The sequence below is a fragment of the Protomyctophum parallelum genome, assembly GCF_964188405.1.
Source record: "Protomyctophum parallelum genome assembly, chromosome: 14".
Taxonomy (NCBI): Eukaryota; Metazoa; Chordata; class Actinopteri; order Myctophiformes; family Myctophidae; genus Protomyctophum; species Protomyctophum parallelum.
The window spans coordinates 8,640,676-8,664,594 of NC_139709.1; the positions used below are offsets into that span (position 1 = coordinate 8,640,676).

Genomic DNA, 23,919 nt, shown 5'->3' on the forward strand with positions numbered 1-23,919 from the left:
CGCGAGGTCGCAATTTTATTGAGCTGGTAAAAACATGGATGTTCTGTATATGATCACCTCAATCTGAGCACCACATGGATGTTCTGTATATGATCACCTCAATCTGAGCACCACATGGATGTTCTGTATATGATCACCTCAATCTGAGCACCACATGGATGTTCTGTATATGATCACCTCAATCTGAGCACCACATGGATGTTCTGTGTGATCACCTCAATCTGAGCACCACATGGATGTTCTGTGTGATCACCTTATTTTTGTTATTGAAAAAAAAAGAAAAAGAAAAACGTTTTCCAATCTCATTATGTGCTTGCAGAACAGCAAAGTGCCACGACTGGACTGCCATAAAATGACGTATTTTTTGTGAGTGTTGATACAGTCATGTGTGTGTGTGGATCAATAGTTATGTTGTAATTGGTGAAATGACTGAAATCAGGGTACTGGGGCCACAACTATGGATTATATTCTTAGCGATTATTCCATTGATTGCCGTGGTCGTCCGATTCATCTATAATGAAGGAAAGAACAACTATTAAATCAAGTGACTTGACAAACTGTTGCACCCCTAATTGGTACATTACGGCAAGACCACATGAGGCAAATTGCTCCTAATTGGTGGTCTGTCAAAACAGAGACAAGGAGTGCCGTGCTCTGAAACCATCAATTGTGACTGATGGGTGCCGCGGGAATGGTTGTTGTGAAGGGAAAAACCATGATTACTCCTTCAATCAGACTGGAACAGTGGGCAGGTTGAAGAATTAAGCGAGGGTGGAGGGTGGAGCAGATGGACGTCTCCTGTCACGGGTACAAGCAAGACTAGGAGAACTAAAAAAAGACTCGTAAGACAACAGATTTCAGGCTTGGGGACGTCATCCTCCAACAAACATAAAGCGCTTTCATTTCCCTGCAGGGGCTGGTGAAAGACAGGGCGCCTAAGTCAGGTTCTGGTGTTGCTAGCTGTCACATCGTGCTCAACAATAGGCTTGAGTTGATGACTGCAAAGTGCATGACTAAAACTATGACAAGACATTTTTGTCGACTACCTTTCTTCACAGAGGAAAACTAAATAAGAACTAAGCTATATGACTAAAGCATATATATATATTTTTTTAAAGATTTTTTTTTTGCGGCTTACGCCTTTTATTGATTTTTGAAGGGACAGACAGTAGGCTGACAGGAAACGGGAGAGAGATGGGGGGATGACATGCAGTAAAGGCCGTGTCGGGTCCGGGAGTCGAACCCGCGGCACACTGCGACTGGATTACCAGTCCGGTGCCCAGACCGTTACGCTACGGCCTGGGCCGACTAAAGCATATATTGACAGTTTTATCAACATATAAAAACTAGATACAAATGTTAAGGAGGGACAAGTGGAGATTATGCATTTTATGCTTGGTTGCTGCAACACGTCGTGAGCTTGTAGATGGGCTATTTTCAGCATGCAACAAAGTCTAAAATCAGGCATTACGACGCCATCAAGGCCGCCAAAATACATTTTAGTCAACTAAATAAACTGTACGCTTAGTCAACTAAAACTAGCTGCTCATTGCCTTCACCAATCACTCCCACTTTTCACACAGGCATTGACCATAATAATGATGGAGGTCTTAATGAAGCCCTTTTTCCAATTTAACAAATTATAAATTAATAATGAATGTATTAGTGAATTAAAAATGCGAAAACGCACCCAGGGCGCAGTACCCCGGGGGGGAATATCTCACAACGGGTAAGGGCTAGTATTTGTAGCTTTGTATCTTTTGCAGCAGCTACAAACTCGGATGCATCTTTGCCTCTTCATGTCGCTGGCTTACATTGAAAATAAATGGTAGACTGTATCTTTGCATCTGCCCGTGTGAACCATACGTATATGCCCACTAAGTGGGGGCGGCGGTGGCTCAGGGGTAGAGTGCCTGGATGGTAACCGTAAGGTTGCCAGTTCGAACCCGGGCTCCCCCAGAGTTACTGTCGAAGTGTCCTTGAGCAAGACACTGAACCCCTAATTGCTCCCGATGTGCTAGCTGGTGCCTTGCATTGTTTCCGCTGCCATCGGTGTATGAATGTGTGTATGAATGGGTGAATGTAATGCACAATCTCTGTAAAGCGCCTTGGATAAAGGCGCTATATAAATGCACCATTTACCATTTACCATTTAAGTTGATTCAAGTCATTCCAACATGGGTGACGGAAATAGCCACAGTTCTCATATGTACGTTTGTTGGTTCGTTTTTTTTTCAGATATCTTCCAAGTGGAAATGTTCCTCATTTTGCTATAGCAGAATGAGGAACATATAAGTTAAAATGCAATCCAAATGTATTATTAGTTCAGAGTAGTAAAAGGACACAGATTCTTTGAGTGCTTCCCCAGCCAAAAAACAAACATTCTTTAACCCATTTTGGGTGGGAACCCCTTTTGGTGTTAGCATCATGTCGTGCTTTAGCTATTGAAAAATAGCAGATCTACAAGCTCATAGCGCGCCACCGAGTGGCGTGCTACGAGCTTGTAGGGTCTGCTATTTTTGAAAAATCGAAATAGCGACTGACATTTTTAGAATCTGATCTCAGGTCAGAATGGGGTTAATAAATAGAATAAATAAAGAGACATTTACCGTTTCCCACGTGGATAGTGTCGCACGTACTCTCCCACGTCATGTGCTGCCACGGCGATGACCTGGGGGTCATCTGACACCTCCAACAGTCTGGTTAAGATCCTATAGGTGGAGGGGGACCACATATCACAACAGCCTGGTTAAGATCCTATAGGTGGAGGGGGGAGGGGGACCACATTATCACAACAACCTGGTTAAGATCCTATAGGTGGAGGAGGGAGGGGGACCACATATTATCACAACAGCCTGGTTAAGGTCACATTCACACCAGAGAGCTTTGCTGCGATTAAAACGAATCCTGCTGCACATTTTCAGAAAGTGCTCTTCGTTTGGCAGGTGTGAATTAAGGCTCATTCGAATCCTAATGCGTATCAAAGAACCGCATTTTACTCCGAGCAAAAACGGGGGTTTCGCTTCGCTTCCAATCGCACTTGATTACGATTCGGCGCAGGTGTGAATGCAATCCGCAGTAAATAAAGGAAATGAAGCAAACAATGTAGCGGGTGAGGAGCTGAACACAGTTTGAGACGGAGAAGGCATATTTTACGCAGCGCAAAGATGTCCCGTTACCCTGGATACTAGACGTGGTCGAATGAGGAGACTGAAGCCCTGATCGAAATGAGGACGAGTACATTAATCAATTGCTTAAGAAAACACATAAAAACACTGCAGTGTATTATAGCCTACAGAATTGTCTGTGCGTGCCGTAAACATGGAGTGCTGTCACTGTGTGGGGACTGGGGAGTAGGGACTTTCATCTCGATAAATTTGTCATTTGATAAAAATGTTTTGCGCTGCTGACAGTCTGTTATATCAGTGTGCTCAGCGCTGTGCCTCCATGCCCAAAAGTTTGTGGCTGCGTGCGTATAGTGAGAGAGCGAGAGAGCTGGGGGGGGGGGTGTCCAGTCCCAGACGGCACGACACATGCACGTTATGAGTATAATTTTATCACAATAGATTTCACTGTGTTGTAGGCTGTGTTGTAGCCTGTAGGCTAGGTTTATGAATGGAACACATTGATAAAGGTCCCCCCTGCTGCGTTTCCAATTGCTACGGATGACAGTGTGAAGGCAAACCGCAGCAAATTAAATATGCAAGAATCCCAAAATCTCCGCCCATACGCATGAGTCTACCGAAGTATTAGGTGGGAATGTAACCTTACACGTAGTGTCTACAACGCCATGTCATAACCATGTTTAGGCCAATGCACACCTCAGAAGGCTAGTGACAGGTGCGTAGGGCAATAAAGCATACTTAAAAAGGTTATCTTTGAAAAACAAAGAAGGGTCCCCGCACACTGTCAGAAACTTGCCAAAAATGTTTATTCAACGTTTCATCAGGACAGACAAGAGCAACATTTTTGGCAAGTTTCTGACAGTGTGCGGGAGACCCTTCTTTGTTTTTCAAAGATAACCTTCATAACCATGTTTATTGAAATTATAGCTGTCATACATTTACACCGATTGCTCCATCACCTCTCTTATGCTGTGCAATGTGTTTGTGTGCTCTGAATGTCATATTAACTTATTTAATTTATTTATTAAAACGGTTTTAGAATGACACAGATTGCTCCAGCACCTTCCTCTGCATGCTGATCATGTCCAGTGCATAAGAATTAAGCAATATCGGCAAGTTGGCTGACGCACAACGGGGTGTTTAAAAAAAGAAAGTGTTTATGTTTGACACACGCTGCATAGACGTGTCACCAATGTCGCCGCCGGCTGTTTGCTTAACGATTTTCACAGACAGAGAGAGACCGAGAGAGACAGAGAGAGAGACAGAGAGAAAAACCCAGAAAGAGCAGTATGAAAGTTGCACTGATTATGTTGAGGGGCCAGAGATGAGACCAAGATGAAGCAGCGATTAGGGTTTTAAGCGGATGTCAACGAGGCCAGCAGAGAGCGTGACTGAAATACCCAAGAACAATGAGTAGGAGAAGGGCTCTTGCATGGACAGACACGCACAGCGAAAGGAAAACATTTATATCTCTGATACCCCAATTTAATTTAACTCTGAGAGTTACAGTCCCATATAAGGGTCCATTTGGTTCCAAACTATCATTTAGCTGGGGACCCCCCTGGTGGAACCCCCTCAAGGACCCCTAGGGGTCCCCGTTCCCCTCTTTGGGAACCACTGCTATACACGGTATGTCAATGACTAGTCTAAACTAAGTATGCACCACATTCTCCGTATGTTTCTTACTTGAGGAGCTCATAGTTCTTCTCATTCAGACGGACGGCGTTCTCCCGCCAGAACTTCTCAGACTTGTGCACGGGGCTCCATTCCAGACGGCCAGACTTGAGCTCGGAGCTGTACTCATCGAAGGAGCTGAGAGAATGCCATGGAGGAGAGAGGAGAACGAGAGCAAAGAAGGGGGGGGTTCAACAATCCACAGCACTCAGTGATTTCAGTGGTTACAGCTTTGGGTCTCCTGTGGCTGCAGAAAAAGGGCATGCAGAGTTGCCCAGTTCAATTGGGGGATGTAATCAGAGAAGCATTCAAAGATCAGGCAGGCACCAGAGAGACAGAGATCAAAGACAGACACAGTCTCTAGTTCCTCTGACCTGCAGTAATGGTCGTACCAAGAGTCACTGCTGTAGCAACAACGGTACTATTTCATTCGTTGTTATTGCGACTACTTGTATCTCTTTCCCTGTCCATCTCTCTTCTATTCTTTCCTCCTATTCCCCCTCTACTACCACCCCCCCCCCCCCCCCCCTCTCCCCCGGTCGAGGCAGATGGCCGCCCACCCTAGAGTCGGGTTCTGCCTGACGTTTCTTCCTAAAGGGGAGTTTTTCCGTTACCATTGTCGCAATATTGCTTGCTCTGGGTGGATCTTTGTTGGTTTGTAAAGTGTCTTGAGACAACTTGTTGTGGTTTGACACTTTAATAAAATGTAATTGAACTGAATTGAATAGTCGTGCTACTTGCTAGTGGCCGTTACATCGCTATTCTAGCAATTACTTTTTGCGTTTAGATGCCCCTCAGACGCACATATACATCTGGGCCTGGGGGACATCTAAATTACATATTAGTTTCAGCAGTGGCGAGTACAAGAGTGTTTGGACCCCAGGAAGAGCAGTCTTCACTGTAGTGAGGCACTGAGGACTAATAAACTACAGAGAAAGGAATATCTGCACTCTCTCGTGAGTAGTTTCTCATGAGTTTGTTTATCAGCAGCAAACTGTAGTAAGAAGACAGTAGACTGCTGCTGGGTGTTTGCTGATAATAAACAACTTCATAACAAACTACTCCAGAGTACGGATATTCCTTTCTATCTTCAAGAATCTTGTCTGAGGTTTGCATTGACCTGTGCTTCCGTTTGAAATGCACCCATGAGGAAAAAAACTTCAATCAATCAATCTGTACCAGCTATAGTAAGAGACAACTCTTTAAGACTCCCCCTTAGTAGAGCTCGTCTTCTGCTCAGGTTTTTGATTGGGTGGGAGGAGAGAGCTGTCCTGACTAATAAACACACGTGTGAGCCATTTCTGTCCAAGTGGCTTGTCGAGTACCTGAGCTCTCTCTCTCTCACACACAGACCCGAGGTCTCTCTCCCAGACGTACGTACCTGAGCTCTCTCTCTCTCAGACCTACCAAGTGGCCTGTCGAGTACCTGAGCTCTCTCTCTCTCTCTCTCTCTCACACACACACAGACCCGAGGTCTCTCTCCCAGACGTACGTACCTGAGCTCTCTCTCTCAGACCTACCAAGTGGCCTGTGGAGTACCTGAGCTCTCTCTCTCTCTCACACACACAGACCTGAGGTCTCTCTCCCAGACGTATGTACGTACCTGAGGTCCTGCACGCTCTCTCCCAGGCGGTCCAGCAGGAACTTGATGTCCTCGGTGATGTCCTCGTCGTCGTACTTCTGCTGGCTGAGGTTCTCCAGCTGCTTCAGCACTTTGCACTGGATCATGGCCAGGGCGTACTCCTGGCACGTCTCCTTGTCAGCAGACTTCTCCAAGACGTTCTGGAAGGAAAGGAAGCAAAACAATGGATCAAAACACTGGATCATGGCCAGGGCGTACTGGTGGACTCCAAGATGTTCTGGAAGGAAGCAAAACTTCAGACAGGGCATTAGTCCGACATTCATCTGCATGTCGGACTAGCGTCTGCTCCCGTGCTTGCGGTTATGGTTAGGTTAGGAGATGAGGCGGGTTGTCATTTGTCGGACCAATGACTAGTCTGAACTACGTACTGCACCCAGCAAAACAACACACAATATGTTGACCCATTTAGACCCGAGGACGATTCTACAAATGTCTTCTAAATCCTGACAGTTTTCAGAAAAGAAACCCATGTTTTTATGTCATTGGTGCTCAACCTTTTTCATGTCAAGGACCTCCAGAATTATCTGCATTTGGCTGCGGACCCCCATCTGAAAATATGTTGTTCCAGGAACCCCCCAGAAGCAAAGATTTGAGTTAAAAACGTTCACTCTGAAAGAATATATAGTCAAAGGCACATTTTTACGAATTTTCAAAAATAGCAGGCCTACAAGCTCATAGCGCGGCACTCGGTGCCGCGCTATGAGCTTGTAGATCTGCTATTTTTCAATAGCTAAAGCGTAACAATCCTTAAAACACCAAAAGGGCTTCCCGTCCAGAAAGGGTTAATGTCAGTTCACACTGAAATGTATCTTGCGACCCAGCAGCCATGAATGCAGACACATTCAGCACAAACAACAAAAACAAGATTACATACATTAAATGGTAAATGGTGCATTTATATAGCGCTTCAACCTTCAATCTTAGAGCAACGCCCGCCTCCTTATTAAGCCTCAAAGTCGACTGGTGGACAAAAGGACCTCTTTAGTCTGACCTTATCTTATTGTATGCTGGAACACCAAATCTCATTCCTGAAGGTCACAACCTATATTCTCCATACAACACATGGCTAGTGTTTGAGGGAATATTCTTTGCCAACCTTAGAATGCTAGCGCCCCTCCTATGTACAGGTTTAATGTATGTTTTTAGTTCCAATGTTTGTTTAAAAAACTCCATCGACAATGAAGAGAAGTTTGTTTTGTCCCTAACAAACATTAAATCCCATTAAACTATAAAGAAAATGTAATGTTTGATTTGACACCGTTTTGTTTTACATCATCATTACATCACCTAATGATAAGAGTGCCCCTCACTTTTTAATTATATTTAACCTTTACTTATCCAGTAAAAAACACATTGAGACTAAAGTCTCTTTTAGTGTGAACTGGCCAAGAGAAGAGGCGAAGTAACACAGCTCTGCCAGTGACAATAAATACAAGACAACAACAGGACAGACATGCAACGTTCATAAACAACAGTATACCCACTAACGAAGAAGCTCAGAGGAGGAACAGGAACGTCTAAATAATGCAACAAAAATAAATAAATAAGCAACTGCACAAATGTTCAGTTGTTGCAGCAGTTGTGACTTTAGGGCTGCAGACAAACATCCATACCAGCCAGGTGCAGTACTGAATGATAAGTGGAAAACAAAAGGAGAATCCGTCTACTAGCACCGAAGGATCTTAGATGGCAAAAAGGAAGTAGATTCTGTGCTTTGTTTTCTTACACGCTGATTCAATCTGATCTTTCCATGACAAAATATGGTCCATTACTCTCAGAGCGGCTTCACCGCACCGCCGTGTGCGAGATTAGCGACTTAATGAGCTATTGATTTGAGTGGTGAAGCCACTCCGAGAATTCTGAAGAAGGATAGACGTCTAAGTGTTGATTAATATATTATCTACAGAATGTCACCATGGCTTAAAGCTATGGAAGTAATTATAGTAGATAAAGCCTGCTCGCTGCATGGAATTCACTGGATTGATTAACGCTAATCATGCACGCACAATTGCTAGAACTGTGCTACAAAAAATACAGCTCCACAAGTATGGACCATAATTAATCGGTCATCATTTCGTAAATAATAGTTTAAAACGCGTTGCAGACGAAGGAGAAGACGTCGGGGCGCAGTTTTTGTACTAGCACCTATAGATAAAAGGCTTGAATCATCCATGCAGCACCAATGCAAATGCACACACTGTGGTCTACCTTAAAATGGCTTTGTCCCAAACTGACCCTTTGGTGTGGTTTGGGCTTTACACCGCCCCTGGGTATACAGTATAATAAATATGTTTATTGACGATCGAGTCAACCATCTGTCCGCAGTTTTCATAGCAGTGTGTCCACATTGCAGTACAAGACTTCTCCCTAACAACCCAATTTAAAAAAAGGAATCTATTAATGTTATGGGTTCGGGGGGGGGGGGGGGGGGGGGGGGGGGGGGGGGGGGGGGTGGACCAGCCGTGCTATAGCATGAAGGCCTATAATGAATTGGCTTTGGAGGAGGTTCAAAGCAAGGACTCCTCCTTCAGCTCAGGCAGCGAGTCAACCGTATCCATCAAAATGTAATGATGTCTCCAATTAAATGCCCCTGGGGAAGTCGCTGGGAATTGAGACAGTCAGGATGTGCACCTGTGGGCTGGTAAATAAAAAGGTCACCCCCCCCCCCCCCCCCCCCCCACACACACACACCTTGGTAGCCACAGAAACGTCTCTGCTTTTGCATGTGACGTGGACAGACAGACAAGAAGTGCACTTTTCATTTCATTTTTATTCTCATACAAAGATGCCCCATTGCCTGGCCCTGTATCGCAAATGGTCAATAAATAATATTTGATTATTTGATTTAAGGAATATATTCCAAAGTGTAGATTTTTATGTTAGACATTGAGGGAAATTAAGATTCTCAGATTCTTTTTTTTAAAAACAGCGCTTATCGGCCCAGGCCGTAGCGTAACGGTCTGGGCACCGGACTGGTAATCCAGTCGCAGTGTGCCGCGGGTTCGACTCCCGGACCCGACACGGCCTTTACTGCATGTCATCCCCCCATCTCTCTCCCGTTTCCTGTCAGCCTACTGTCTGTCCCTTCAAAAATCTATAAAAGGCGTAAGCCGCAAAAAAAAAACAAAAAAAAACAAAAAAAAAACACCGCTTATCAACGGGTTAATTGATCGATAAGGTTATCTTAATTATCATAATTTATAATAATTTCAAAATGCCACCGTTTCTCTCTTCTAGGCATAAATCTGTTCCTGGCCCGGGTAGGGTTTTAACAGTCTTGTTGTTTGAAGGCAATGATGTCTGTTGTCCGATAGCAGAAAACAGCATATATCATGACACTAGATGTCAACTGAGCAACACATAATCACAACATGTGGAACGACAGTGGGCTCTACATAACATAAAGTGAGCTGCAAATCAGCCAATTCATTTTCCATCATTTTATCCCATTCTGAACGGGCACCCATTTTGGTGTTAGCATCATGTTGTGCTTTAGCTATTGGAAAAATAGCAGATCTACAAGCTCATATCGCTGCCACCGAGTGGCGCGATACGAGCTTGTAGGTCTGCTATTTTTTGAAAAATCGAAGACACTTTTAGAATCTGATCTCAGGTCAGAATGGGTTAATAATGAAACTGTCAGGATGTAATAGACATTTTTAGAATCTGATCTCAGGTCAGAATGGGTTATGCAGACTGTAAAAGCATGCATGAGCACCTCCTCCAATTAGAGAACACTTTGGCAGCGAGAGCAGTACGGTGGCCATGAGCTATAATTCCATTCTGTCCGCGAGACATGGAACAGGATTTCATTACCTGCATTAACCCATTCCTGACCTGAGATCAGATTCATACGAGGTTTTCCGCCGGACACACACTGGTCTGATGAACCCATTCTGACCTGAGATCAGATTCTAAAAAATGTCAGTCGTTCTTCGATTTTTCAAAAAATAGCAGACCTACAAGCTCGTATCGCGCCACTCGGTGGCGCGATACGAGCTTGTAGATCTGCTATTTTTAAATAGCTAAAGCATAACATGATGCCGACACCAAAATGGGTGCCCGGTCAGAATGGGTTAATGGTAGACCACAGAGGACCAGGCCACGGCTTTTAGGGCCAAATTAAATATTCAATAGACGCCACGAGAAGTGACTGACCGTACAGGAGATCTGAAAGGGTGGCAGAACCTGATAAATTGCATTATGGGTCTCATGTGGCCTGGCTATTTTATGTGCTTGTTTGCTGCGTTCTTCTCTCGTTATGGTAAACGACAAGAGTCTACAGTCTAGACTAGAAAAACGAAACATTAAAAACAAGTCCACTGTGATTTCCAAAATGAGGTCACTGGAGGCAGGGAACGTCTGAACGCCTCGTTATCTGCAATCTGTCCCAAACACGACTCTGCTGTATGTTTTACAAAACAGTTGAATCGACCGTTTCGGACGCGGAGCGGCTCACCGGAACCGGGCCGGCACCCTGGGGCTGGGCATGTTCCTGCGGGGATGTAGGTTCCGGGGACCCCCCCCCCCCCCGGGGACCCCCACACAGAGTTGCACCACTTACTTCACATCTGGTGTGATTTTTAAGATCACGTTATTTCCGAGTGTACTCTTTTTCAGAACACACACACACACACACACGCACACACACCCCTACGTACTCGGAAGGCGGCCAGGATGATGCGAGTGACCTTCTCCTTGACGGACTCCTGGAGGATGTCGGACAGGGCCGGCACAACGTTGTAGCGTCGGAGCTGTTCACAGAGCTGAGGGCTGAAGGCCAGCAGCCAGATGCAGAAGATCATCTGGTACTGAAGCTGGAAGCCACACTTGTTGCTCAGGACAGCCGTGATGCTGAAAGACAGAAATAGAAGCAGAACATACATTATATACTGTATGACGCAGGCTCTATTGTTTGCCACGCTACGAGCTTGTAGGTCTGCTAGTTTTGAAAAGTCGTGAAATGTAGTGCAAATCTTTTGAATATATACAGTATATTCTTTCAGAGCGAACGTTTTTAACTCAAATCTGTGCTTCTGAGGTGTCCCTGGAACAACATATTTCCAGATGGGGGGGGGGGTCGGCGGCCAATTACATATATTTTTGGGGGTCCTTGACATGAAATATTGAGCACCACTGATATAGAAACATACAGTAGGTATTTCAGAAAACTGTCATGATTTAGAAGAATGTTTTTTTCTTTTATTTTTTTTGAATTGAGTTAAATAGTTTATTTAATACATTTTGGGCAGGAACCTAGGGCAGGAACCCCTTTTGGTGTTTTAAACATTATGTTATACTTTAGCTATTGAAAAATAGCAGATCTACAAGCTCATAGCGCGGCACCGAGTGCCACGCTACGAGCTTGTATAGGTCTGCTAGATTTTAAAAATCGTGAAATGTAGTGCACATCTTTGAATATATATATTCTTTCAGAGCGAACGTTTTTAACTCAAATCTTTGCTTCTGAGGTGTCCCTGGAACAACATATTTTCAGATGGGGGTCGGCGGCCAATTACATATATTTTTGGGGGTCCTTGACATTAAATATTGAGCACCACTGATATAGAAACATAGGTGTTTCAGAAAACTGTCATGATTTAGAAGAATGTTTTTTTTAATTTTCGACGTCAGGTCAAAATGAGTTAAATTGTTTATTTAACCCATTTTGGGCGGGAACCCATTTTGGTGTAAGCATCATGTCATGCTTTAGCTATTGAAAAATAGCAGATCTACAAGCTCATAGCGCGGCACTCGGTGGCGCGCTATGAGCTTGTAGATCTGCTATTTTTGAAAAATCGAAGAGCAACTGACATAGAAGACATTTTTATAATCTGATCTCAGGTCAGAATGGGTTAAGGTTCCTTACACCATAAAGGACATGACGTTTGGATCCTCATGGCTCTACATCTGTCATTTGGAGCTCACCTCAGTGTGCGGATCTTCTCCTTCCGATATTATATAAAGTATCACAGCTTTCACAGCCATGTGCCTCTAGTGCCGGAAGTGCATTAACACGTCAACACTTGCATCAACACTTATAGGCAAGCAATCTCTGGGTCACACATTGTCTGATAATGGGTACACTATCATCCCATAATGGCTTGAAAAGCACAGTGATCGCTACACTGTGTGTGTAGAGGTGAGGGGAAAATAACGAGGGGGCATTACGACGGTGTTAGGATGCCATGCCCAAGTTTGCCATCTATGGTTTGTGTTACCACGGATACGGGAAGATTAGATTAGATGTCTTTATTATCCAACAAGGGGAAATTGTTTTGCTCAGGTCAATGCATACATTCAGGCCAATAAATAATTATACAAATACAATAAAACACCCAGCAAAGTACTAGTAAAATCATTCTACATTTTTTAAAGCTATTTAAAATAAAGCAAAGTCTCTCTCCAGTCTCCACACCATGAAACACTCATAATGTGTGTGTGTGTGTGTGTGTGTGTGTGTGTGTGTGTGTGCGTGCGTGCGCTCAGTCCAGTTCATCTGCCTTTGTGTGTGCGTGCGTGTGAAGGCAGCGTGACGCCACCGCAGTGACGTCAAAGCGGCATTGCCAAGACTACGACGAGCCTACAATAGAATTCAGTCAGATTGACCCATTCTGACCTGAGATCAGATTCATACGAGGTTTTCCACTGGACACACACTGGTCTGATGAACCCATTCTGACCTGAGATCAGATTCTAAAAATGTCAGTCGTTCTTCGATTTTTCAAAAAATAGCAGACCTACAAGCTCGTATCACGCCACTCGGTGGCGCGATATGAGCTTGTAGATCTGCTATTTTTAAATAGCTAAAGCATAACATGATGCTGACACCAAAATGGGTGCCCGTTCAGAATGGGTTAAGAAGACATTGGTGGAGATTACTACTTACCAACACCACTATTCCTCTATTCTCAAGAAACTGCCATTCTGACCGTGCTTAGCAGTTTCTCGGCTCCATATTACAGTTCAGATATTAGCAACCTCGTTTACAGTTTGGCTAACTTTTCTCTCACCTGCCGTGTTGTTGTCTATGTGACATGGGGTACATTTGCAGAGATGTGTGTGCTGTACGATTTGTGCAGGATTGTCACGAACAATATTCCATTTGAAAAGCCTCATATTTTCTACATTGTAGGCCTGTCACAAGTATTACATAGTTTGAGAAGACATAAATCGTTTCCACGTTGGAAAAAAAATCTATTCAATCATTTTCCAAAAAATAGCAGAAATAGCTGATCTTCGAGAAGAAAAAGAATAGTCAGATATTTCTTTATATATTTACGTTTGTCATCTGTGCCCTGTGCAATTTTTGTTTACAAAGTCAAACAGAAATGTAATTTTGGAGGGGCTCTAGCTCCTCCTATATACAGCTTTTTTGTCCTGAACTCGTCACATTTGCCATTGACAATGAAAGGAGAATATAATGGGGACTAGGTTGGCGGAGGGTGTGTAGAGCCCAGGATCACATTAGATAATTGACACAGGGGTGAAAAATGGGTTACAAAAATCGTGGGATAACAAATATTTAAAAAAAAAGAATGGAGAATATACGTCATAATATGTAGACGAGCAAATCGGCCAGAATGAGATGAAGTATGATGATGTTAAGAGCGCCCCTCACTTCACACGGGTGTGATTTTCTTTTACACTAGAGGGTCGGGAGGCCCTCACAACTATGTCCTTGAGCTGACCAATATGTCTGAGTGAGTCACAGTTTTCTGAAAAACCCATGTTTCCATGTCAGTCTTTCTCAAACATTTTGATGTCAAGGACTGCCAAAACGATGTAATTGGCCCGCCGACCCCCATCTGAAAATATCTTGTTCCAGGGACCCCCTCAGAAGCAAAGTTAAAAAGTTAAAAACGTTCGCTCTGAAAGAATATATATTCAAAGATTTGCGCCACATTTTCACAATATTTAAAAAAATAGTGTATCAACTATAGCTATTATCCATGATATCTTTGTCTATATATATATATATATCCCCCCACCCTTTTCCCATGAGACTGTAGTGGTACTCACCAGTTGACGCCATCAGCCTCCACCCAGGCAAAGCGATACTCGTTAACCCTCAGCATCAGCTGGAGGCAGCCGGCCACACACTGGACATACTGAGAGCTCTGGAAAGGGACAACATTTGTTCTCAAGACATTAAAACAAACTAAAAACTAAAAACAGGCAGACAGACAGTGCGTAATCAGGGATTCAAGCAAGAGAGAGAGAGAGAGAGAGAGAGAGAGAGACTAGATTAGAAGGTTAGGCGTCATCAGAGCCGCTCAGTCAGTCGCAGAGGGATGAAGGAAGTAGTTGACAGGCATAGACACCATGAACACCACGACAGGTGAGAGAGAAGAGACCAAACTTGCATTAACATTAACCTATAATACCGAACCCAGCGGGCAAACTGCACATGCAGACCGGACGGCTTTAATACAGAGCAACCCATGCCAGATCACACTCACTTCAGACAGTGCAAAGAGAATAGGACAGTGGGAAAGGGGTGCGCGGGCGGTGAGCAGGTGAAGAGCGTTCCATGATCACACACCTAAGCAGAACGACGTGAATAAAGGTGTTTAGAGATTAATTAAGAGTGGAGGCATCTTAAAGAGGAGGAGGGGGGGGGAGGAGGAGGAAGAGATGAAATTAATCTGTCAAAGAACTATAGCAGCTGTTGCATTAAAGAGGAAAAAACGCAAACAAACCCCAAAGCAGCCAGATCCAGCAGTATAGACAGGAAGTGAAGGAGACATGAAGGACAGAAGAGTGGCAGTGGAGCACGCATCATTCTAAGCGCGTCTCCCAGGAATAACACATGTTAATACTTAATATTGTTAATAATAAATGTCTAACATAACATGGCGGGATGCTGCTGCTAGTCCAATAGACTCTGTGCGTGACTGTAGTCCCAGGTTTCCAGCAGGTTTCTGTAGCAGTTCATTCCCCTACTTCACATGCCTTTTTTATTTCAAATCTGTTGCAGAGCAGTGTTGTTTTTGTCGACTAAAGCTAAGACGAAAAATGTTCGTCGACTACCTATTTTCACTAACGAAAACTAAATGGAAACTAAATGAAAACTAAGCTATGATGACTAAAACTAAGCCTAAGTAAATGTATTGACAATTTCGTAAACCGATAAAAACTAGACTAACATGTTAGGAAGGAACTAGTGTACAAGAGATCCAGTATAAGCCACTTTGCATCGGCTATTTTCACCAAGTGTAAAATCAGTCATCATGACGGCATCAAGGCCCTCCAAAATACATTTTAGTCGACTAAATCAACTGTAGATTTAGCCGACTAAAATCCAATCTTACACCAAAATATTCCCGGTGACTAAAATGTGAACAAAACTATATTAAAACTATTCAAGAGAGACTATGACTAAAACTAAAATCTAAATGTGCTGCCAAAAACAACACTGCTGCAAAGCCAATCAAATTAAACTATGGGGAAAATGAACCGGCACAGGAAACACCGACTGTAGGTACAGTTTGCCACGCGACTACAGTTATGCACAGAGCCTCTCCCCCCCACAGCCTCTCTCCCCACAGAGCCTCTCCCTCCATATTCCCTTCATTAAAGGGTTATATAAATGGTTCTTCTTCATGCGTTTCTGGCTATTAATAATACAGCCATTATGGTCATGCAATTTCCACTCAATTACAGCCGAGCCTAAACCAGTGGCAGCCAGCACCATGCCGCATGTTAGGCTAAACGGGATTTCACCACTATATGCATGTCACAAACATGTACAATAGATAATAGCCACGCGTGTCCCCCGAACAAAAGAAGCTGGAGAGAACTGGAGTGCAACTACAAGATGGGAGAGAAGAGGGACATCTGGGGGTGCTGGCGGGGTGTTTTAAGGAAAGACAAAGATGTGAATGTCCAGTGAAAGCGGAGGTTGCACAAACCCCCCCGCCGTGGAAGCACCAGGGCGGAGGAGGGGGGGGCAGCTGGAGCCGCTCATATTATACTCACTTCACTGGGGGACATAGTTCCTTGTCCTGTGCCTGATTCTGGACCTGTACCATGAAGGTTCTAATGGGAGATAAACAAAACAAAAACAAAGAGCTGCCACATGGTTGCTTAGGTACTGTAGACTATAGTCCACACGGCTTCCTCCGGTGTGAAGGTAGGCTGATCGTGGCCCGGCACGCACGCACGCACACGCACACACACACACACACACACACACACACACACACACACACACACACACACACACACACACACACACACACACACACACACACACACACACACACACACACACACACACACACACACACACACACACTGCGGACTCAACCGTGACAACCGACCGCACAATTCAATGAGAACACAACAGATTTTTTCGAGGCCATCAGGGCGAGAAATACTGAGAACTGAAAGCATTTTCTTTGGCACCTTGTGAATACTAACGACGAAAACTTGTGTGTGTGTGTTTTTGAATCAATAACACAAAGAACCGCCTGCACTTTCAACGACTTTCAGGGTGAATGGGAGAGGTGCTCCACAAGGCATTTAGAGACAACTCTAACAGCTACATATTGAGCCTGGCTGCGACTGTGGTCATGGATCCATATTCTGCTCTTTTGTCGACTCACTGCGCGTGCATCTATTATTTTAATATATTACTATATTTAATAAATACGCTTTATTTTTGTGTGGCCATTTTCAAATATTTTTGACACAGAATCAAATGTTTTACGATTTGATTCAGCAGGAGCCTGGATGGCTTGGTTCCAGGCTTTAAATAATTTACATAAGATATTTTCGGAACTTTACTACTACTACTTAACCCATTCTGACCGGGCACCCATTTTGGTGTCAGCATCATGTTATGCTTTAGCTATTGAAAAATAGCAGATCTACAAGCTCATATCGCGCCACCGAGTGGCGCGATACGAGCTTGTAGGTCTGCTATTTTTTGAAAAATCGAAGAGCGACTGACATTTCTAGAATCTGATCTCAGGTCAGAATGGGTTAATCAGACCAGTGTGTGTCCATGTGGAAACCTCGTATGAATCTGATCTCAGGTCAGAATGGGTTAAACATTCTAATTCATTCTAATGTATGGTATTTATGGTAATGGTAAATGGAGTATGTTTTTGACGTTTTGAAATAATAATCAAAAACAAAAATAGAGTTAAAATGTGTCCGTGACCCACAAATGGGGAACAGTGGATAAACCAAGTGATCTCAACAGGACGGTGCTATAGCTAGCTATGGCGCCTAGGTTCTGTGTTCTCAAACTTAAATTTCATATACCGCAAGGCGTAAATAGATTTAGACCTACATGTCCTGCAAGACTGGGGGGCGGGGGCCTTTTAAATCATTGTACCTGTTCGGCTGATTGAATCCGTTTGTTACAACAATCCCATACAACTGCTCACATCCTGCCGGCAGGTCACGACTGACGTCTTGACTAATGGGCCCTACTGTAGAAGAAGCCATCCATTTAGATTAGCGTCTATTATTAGCGTCTCGTCCATTTAAACACTAATACATGTAGGAAGCAATTCCAGAACGAAAGGGACACAGGACAAAAGCAACATGCATAGAAATATATTCACGTTTTAAGGCCGAGGTTGTGACCATTTACCATTTTAACAAAGAGTTTACAGAAATGCTATCTAAGGGGGTAGGGTAAGTGCTATGGGCCATGATGGAGTCTGAAAAGGTGGGTTTTCAGACTACGGCGGAAGATTGGGAGTGATGACTCCTATGACTCCTATGACTCCTGTTCTGTCATCTCTGGAGATGGCAGTAATTGCCAGAAGGTCTGCTCTTAGCCCTTCCTGACACTGACAGAGGGAACAGAGAGATGACACATAGGGAAGTCATTTGAGGGCATCAGACTCTGTCGGGAGGATTTTCTTTTTTTAGGGGGGCTAGTATGATGTGAAATGTGAGCTTTAGTCATTATTCCATCATATTCAAGTGCTTTTGGAGAGAAATGATAGTCCCTTTCAGTAGTAGAGCACTGTAGAGGGGAGCTGTGTGTGTCTGTGACTGTAGAGGGGAGCTGTGTGTGTCTGACTGTAGAGGGGGAGCTGTGTGTGTCTGTGACTGTAGAGGGGAGCTGTTTGTCTGTGACTGTAGAGGGGAGCTGTGTGTGTCTGTGACTGTGCCCAGGTGATGATGGTCGTTGATGCTCATCAAGGAAGGCAATTATGTTTCTGCACTGTCAAAAGTAATGGTACTTCTTTTGCAATGTAGTTAAATAAAAAAAAATCATGGGGGAAGATAAATTCTATAAAATATTCTTTAAAATATATTTTTTTAATAATCGTGAAAAATCGTATCGTGATACAAATCGTATCGTGAGTTGAGTGAATCGTTACATGCCTAAATATGATTGATTACTATTATCATTCATTACTTTTACCAGTGTTTGTACCATTGCTGTCATCGCCGTACCTTTGCTGCTACGTACATGTGTGTGACGGACAGTCACAGTAAGTACACTTGAGTAATGTACTTACCGAGTACTTCACCCAAGAAATTACTTATTTTCTATTAACCCATTCTGGGCGGGAACCCGTTTTGTTGTTAGCATTATGTTATGCTTTAGCTATTGAAAAATAGCAGATCTACAAGCTCGTATTGTAGGTCTGCTATTTTTGAAAAATCGAAGAACGACTGACATAGAAACATATAGCTTTTTCAGAAAACTGTCAGGATGTAGAAGACATTTTTAGAATCTGATCTCAGGTCAAAATGGGTTAAATTTCACACCCCATGAAGCCTTGAATGGATCATGTATACCACCTATACCTACATCATATCTACTGTAAGCACATGGATAGGTAATATAGGTATAGGATGCAACTGGTTCAAACAAAGCGCTCTCCACCAAGCCTGACCGTTCATCCAGGGCCGTTAGGTTTTGATGTGCACACCTTGGCTTAGCCCCTCTCCTGCGCTGGCACCAGAGCCCAAGAGTTTGATCAATCCTCAAGGCCCCCCCCCCCCCCCCCCCCCCCCCGCAGCCCCGCCTCCTCGCCCCCGCAGTCCCGCCTCCCCCACCCCGGCCGCAGCGGGGAAAAAAAATAAGTTGATGTTTTCGCTGGTACTTTTAAAGCAGCTTCTATAGGCCAATGTCCAAGGTGAGGACTTTCAGGACTATATTATTATAATGTATTATTATTATATGAGAGAGAGAGAGAGATATATACGGACTTACGGAGGGAGGGGGAGAGAGAGAGAGAGGGAAAGTGAGAGGGGTTGCTGGGATCGGTGCGAAGTGATTGATTGATTGATTGATTGCGCTTTTAACACCTCTGGACAGCCGGCAGAGGTTCACATTTTCGGAATTCCAGAGCATGTGTAAATAGTATGCTCTGTGACAGTGGGTCAATAATTCCCAGAAAATCTGTAAAGTAAAAATAAAATGTCCACAAAAATCTTCATGGGGGCCTAAAGGGGCCCTGGGAGTCTTCATGGGGGCTGCGGGCCTCCACAGTCTCTACATGGTCGGCTGGCACATCCCATTTTGGACAGGAACCCCTTTTGGTGTTAGCATTATGTTATGCATTAGCTATTGAAAAATCACACCTGTGTGAACTGAGTGGTGCAGCTCCCCCCCCCCCTCTCTCTCTCTCTCATTAGCAGGCAACATTGCAGCACTATCCCTCTCGGTTTCTGGCGCCCCCTACTGGTACCCTATTGTCATATACTTGTGCTCATGACCACATGCCACACACATGGGTACATGCAGGTGTACACGGACATTGCTGGTTGTAGGAGTGGTTGCACCACTAAAAAATAGCAATAGCAAAAATGCAATATAATGTTATATAAGTTAACATCTTGTGTTTTCCCATCAAAAGTACCGTAGGCTACACTACAGTGCATCAAAAAGGTAACTGTAACTGCATCCTCATTACAATAAAGGAAAATGAAAATGATGATGACATATACATACATACAACAGTAACAGCAAAAGGACAGCAATGTCGCCATTACAGATCAAATGGTTAATATACAGCTAAGAGGACAGCCCCTACGGTCAGAAGCAGACACACCACTATTCTCTCTCTGGCTATGGATTAATATCGTAGCCTGTAGACACTGCAATCCCAACATTACAAACCTAACTCAATCATCACGACCTGTTCCAATGGTTCCCATGTTGACATCAGATCAGTATCATTCTACGGCTCCATATACACCACCGACTGGAATGAAAGCATTTGCAATGAAAGCAATTTAATAAATTGACGTTCCAGTGAGAAAAAGCTAACTCCATTTACTTTCATGTATTTGTTTTACCTACTATTGCCCAGTTTGGCCTGCACATCGTTCAGGTTTTGTAGTGAGTGTTTTTTATTATTTTTTAAATTGAAAGCCCTTGAAATATGCAAGCTGTTCCCCATGTCTGCTGTATCATCATGTATAGCACTAGTGAGATACTCTGCTACAGAACGCTGCGTCATGTGTGTGTACAGTGTGCGTGTACAGGAGGAGGAGACTTGGAGAATACATTGTGCACTGTAAGTACAGTAGGCTACCTGTGAGCTGAGCTGAGTCTTGATCCAGTTGAAGTAGTAGTTGAGGTCACTTCCCTCCATCAGCTCTCGTCCCCAGGCGGCCAGTTTGGCGATGATCCTCGCGGCCTGAGGAAGGAGGAAAAGCACACGTTTAAACCATCCCGATTTTCTTTTCTTTCTTTCTTTTTTTTTTAAATCACACCCGTGTGAAGTGAGGGGCGCTCTCGTCATCATACATCATCACATTCTGGCCAATCGCAATTTGCGTCTCCCCTTTTCCATTTGCTGAGCCAATCAAAACATCGCTATGGGGTGATCAGCCAATCAAATCGCCCCTCAATTTTTATTATTTTTATTATACAGTATGTTATATCTAGGCCACACAAACACTGACACCATCATTAAGGGAGCAGTGTTTGTTACACTGCCGTCATTTAACAGTTTGACGGCCGCTAATTGTTTAATCCAGTGTTCCACCACGCGTAAAACTTCACGTGGAGCCAGAGTGTGACACATCTTTCCTCTTTAACTAACTACCTTAAACGTACCATGTGGACAGTGAACACTACCTTAAACGTACCATGTGGACAGTGAACACTACCTTAAACGTACCATGTGGACAGTGGACACTACCTTAAACGTACCATGTGGACAGTGAACACTACCTTAAACGTACCATGTGGACAGTGAACACTACCTTAAACGTACCATGTGGACAGTGAACACTACCTTAAACGTACCATGTGGACAGTGAACACTACCTTAAACGTACCATGTGGACAGTGAACACTACCTTAAACGTACCATGTGGACAGTGAACACTACCTTAAACGTACCATGTGGACAGTGAACACTACCTTAAACGTACCATGTGGACAGTGAACAGGTCCTTAAACGTACCATGTGGACAGTGAACAGGTCCTTAAACGTACCATGTGGACAGTGAACAGGTCCTTAAACGTACCATGTGGACAGTGAACAGGTCCTTAAACGTACCATGTGGACAGTGAACAGGTCCTTAAACGTACCATGTGGACAGTGAAAAGGTCCTTAAACGTACCATGTGGACAGTGAAAAGGTCCTTAAACGTACCATGTGGACAGTGAACAGGTCCTTAAACGTACCATGTGGACAGTGAACAGGTCCTTAAACGTACCATGTGGACAGTGAACACTACCTTAAACGTACCATGTGGACAGTGAACACTACCTTAAACGTACCATGTGGACAGTGAACACTACCTTAAACGTACCATGTGGACAGTGAACAGGTCCTTAAACGTACCATGTGGACAGTGAACACTACCTTAAACGTACCATGTGGACAGTGAACACTACCTTAAACGTACCATGTGGACAGTGAACAGGTCCTTAAACGTACCATGTGGACAGTGAACAGGTCCTTAAACGTACCATGTGGACAGTGAACAGGTCCTTAAACGTACCATGTGGACAGTGAAAAGGTCCTTAAACGTACCATGTGGACAGTGAACACTACCTTAAACGTACCATGTGGACAGTGAACAGGTCCTTAAACGTACCATGTGGACAGTGAACACTACCTTAAACGTACCATGTGGACAGTGAACAGGTCCTTAAACGTACCATGTGGACAGTGAACAGGTCCTTAAACGTACCATGTGGACAGTGAACAGGTCCTTAAACGTACCATGTGGACAGTGAACAGGTCCTTAAACGTACCATGTGGACAGTGAACAGGTCCTTAAACGTACCATGTGGACAGTGAACACTACCTTAAACGTACCATGTGGACAGTGAACAGGTCCTTAAACGTACCATGTGGACAGTGAACACTACCTTAAACGTACCATGTGGACAGTGAACACTACCTTAAACGTACCATGTGGACAGTGAACACTACCTTAAACGTACCATGTGGACAGTGAACACTACCTTAAACGTACCATGTGGACAGTGAACACTACCTTAAACGTACCATGTGGACAGTGAACACTACCTTAAACGTACCATGTGGACAGTGAACACTACCTTAAACGTACCATGTGGACAGTGAACACTACCTTAAACGTACCATGTGGACAGTGAACACTACCTTAAACGTACCATGTGGACAGTGAACACTACCTTAAACGTACCATGTGGACAGTGAACACTACCTTAAACGTACCATGTGGACAGTGAACAGGTCCTTAAACGTACCATGTGGACAGTGAACAGGTCCTTAAACGTACCATGTGGACAGTGAACACTACCTTAAACGTACCATGTGGACAGTGAACACTACCTTAAACGTACCATGTGGACAGTGAACAGGTCCTTAAACGTACCATGTGGACAGTGGACACTACCTTAAACGTACCATGTGGACAGTGAACACTACCTTAAACGTACCATGTGGACAGTGAACAGGTCCTTAAACGTACCATGTGGACAGTGAACAGGTCCTTAAACGTACCATGTGGACAGTGAACACTACCTTAAACGTACCATGTGGACAGTGAACACTACCTTAAACGTACCATGTGGACAGTGAACACTACCTTAAACGTACCATGTGGACAGTGAACACTACCTTAAACGTACCATGTGGACAGTGAACAGGTCCTTAAACGTACCATGTGGACAGTGAACAGGTCCTTAAACGTACCATGTGGACAGTGAACAGGTCCTTAAACGTACCATGTGGACAGTGAACACTACCTTAAACGTACCATGTGGACAGTGAACACTACCTTAAACGTACCATGTGGACAGTGAACACTACCTTAAACGTACCATGTGGACAGTGAACAGGTCCTTAAACGTACCATGTGGACAGTGAACAGGTCCTTAAACGTACCATGTGGACAGTGAACAGGTCCTTAAACGTACCATGTGGACAGTGAACACTACCTTAAACGTACCATGTGGACAGTGAACAGGTCCTTAAACGTACCATGTGGACAGTGAACACTACCTTAAACGTACCATGTGGACAGTGAACACTACCTTAAACGTAC

General features: G+C 44.0%; 1 protein-coding gene across 1 annotated transcript in view; it reads right to left on the reverse strand.

Annotated features, from left to right (window-relative positions):
* The window catches only part of atp6v1h (ATPase H+ transporting V1 subunit H), a 51,411-nt gene that overhangs the window by 16,007 nt on the left and 11,485 nt on the right, over positions 1–23,919 (reverse strand). Inside the window, exons 6-12 of the mRNA XM_083781175.1 lie at positions 20,961–21,065; positions 16,423–16,482; positions 14,464–14,561; positions 11,103–11,295; positions 6,403–6,581; positions 4,812–4,937; positions 2,610–2,711 (exon numbers count right to left, since the gene is read on the reverse strand). Of these exons, the coding sequence (XP_083637301.1) occupies positions 2,610–2,711; positions 4,812–4,937; positions 6,403–6,581; positions 11,103–11,295; positions 14,464–14,561; positions 16,423–16,482; positions 20,961–21,065 (863 nt within the window). The remainder of the gene's footprint in view (positions 1–2,609; positions 2,712–4,811; positions 4,938–6,402; positions 6,582–11,102; positions 11,296–14,463; positions 14,562–16,422; positions 16,483–20,960; positions 21,066–23,919) is intronic.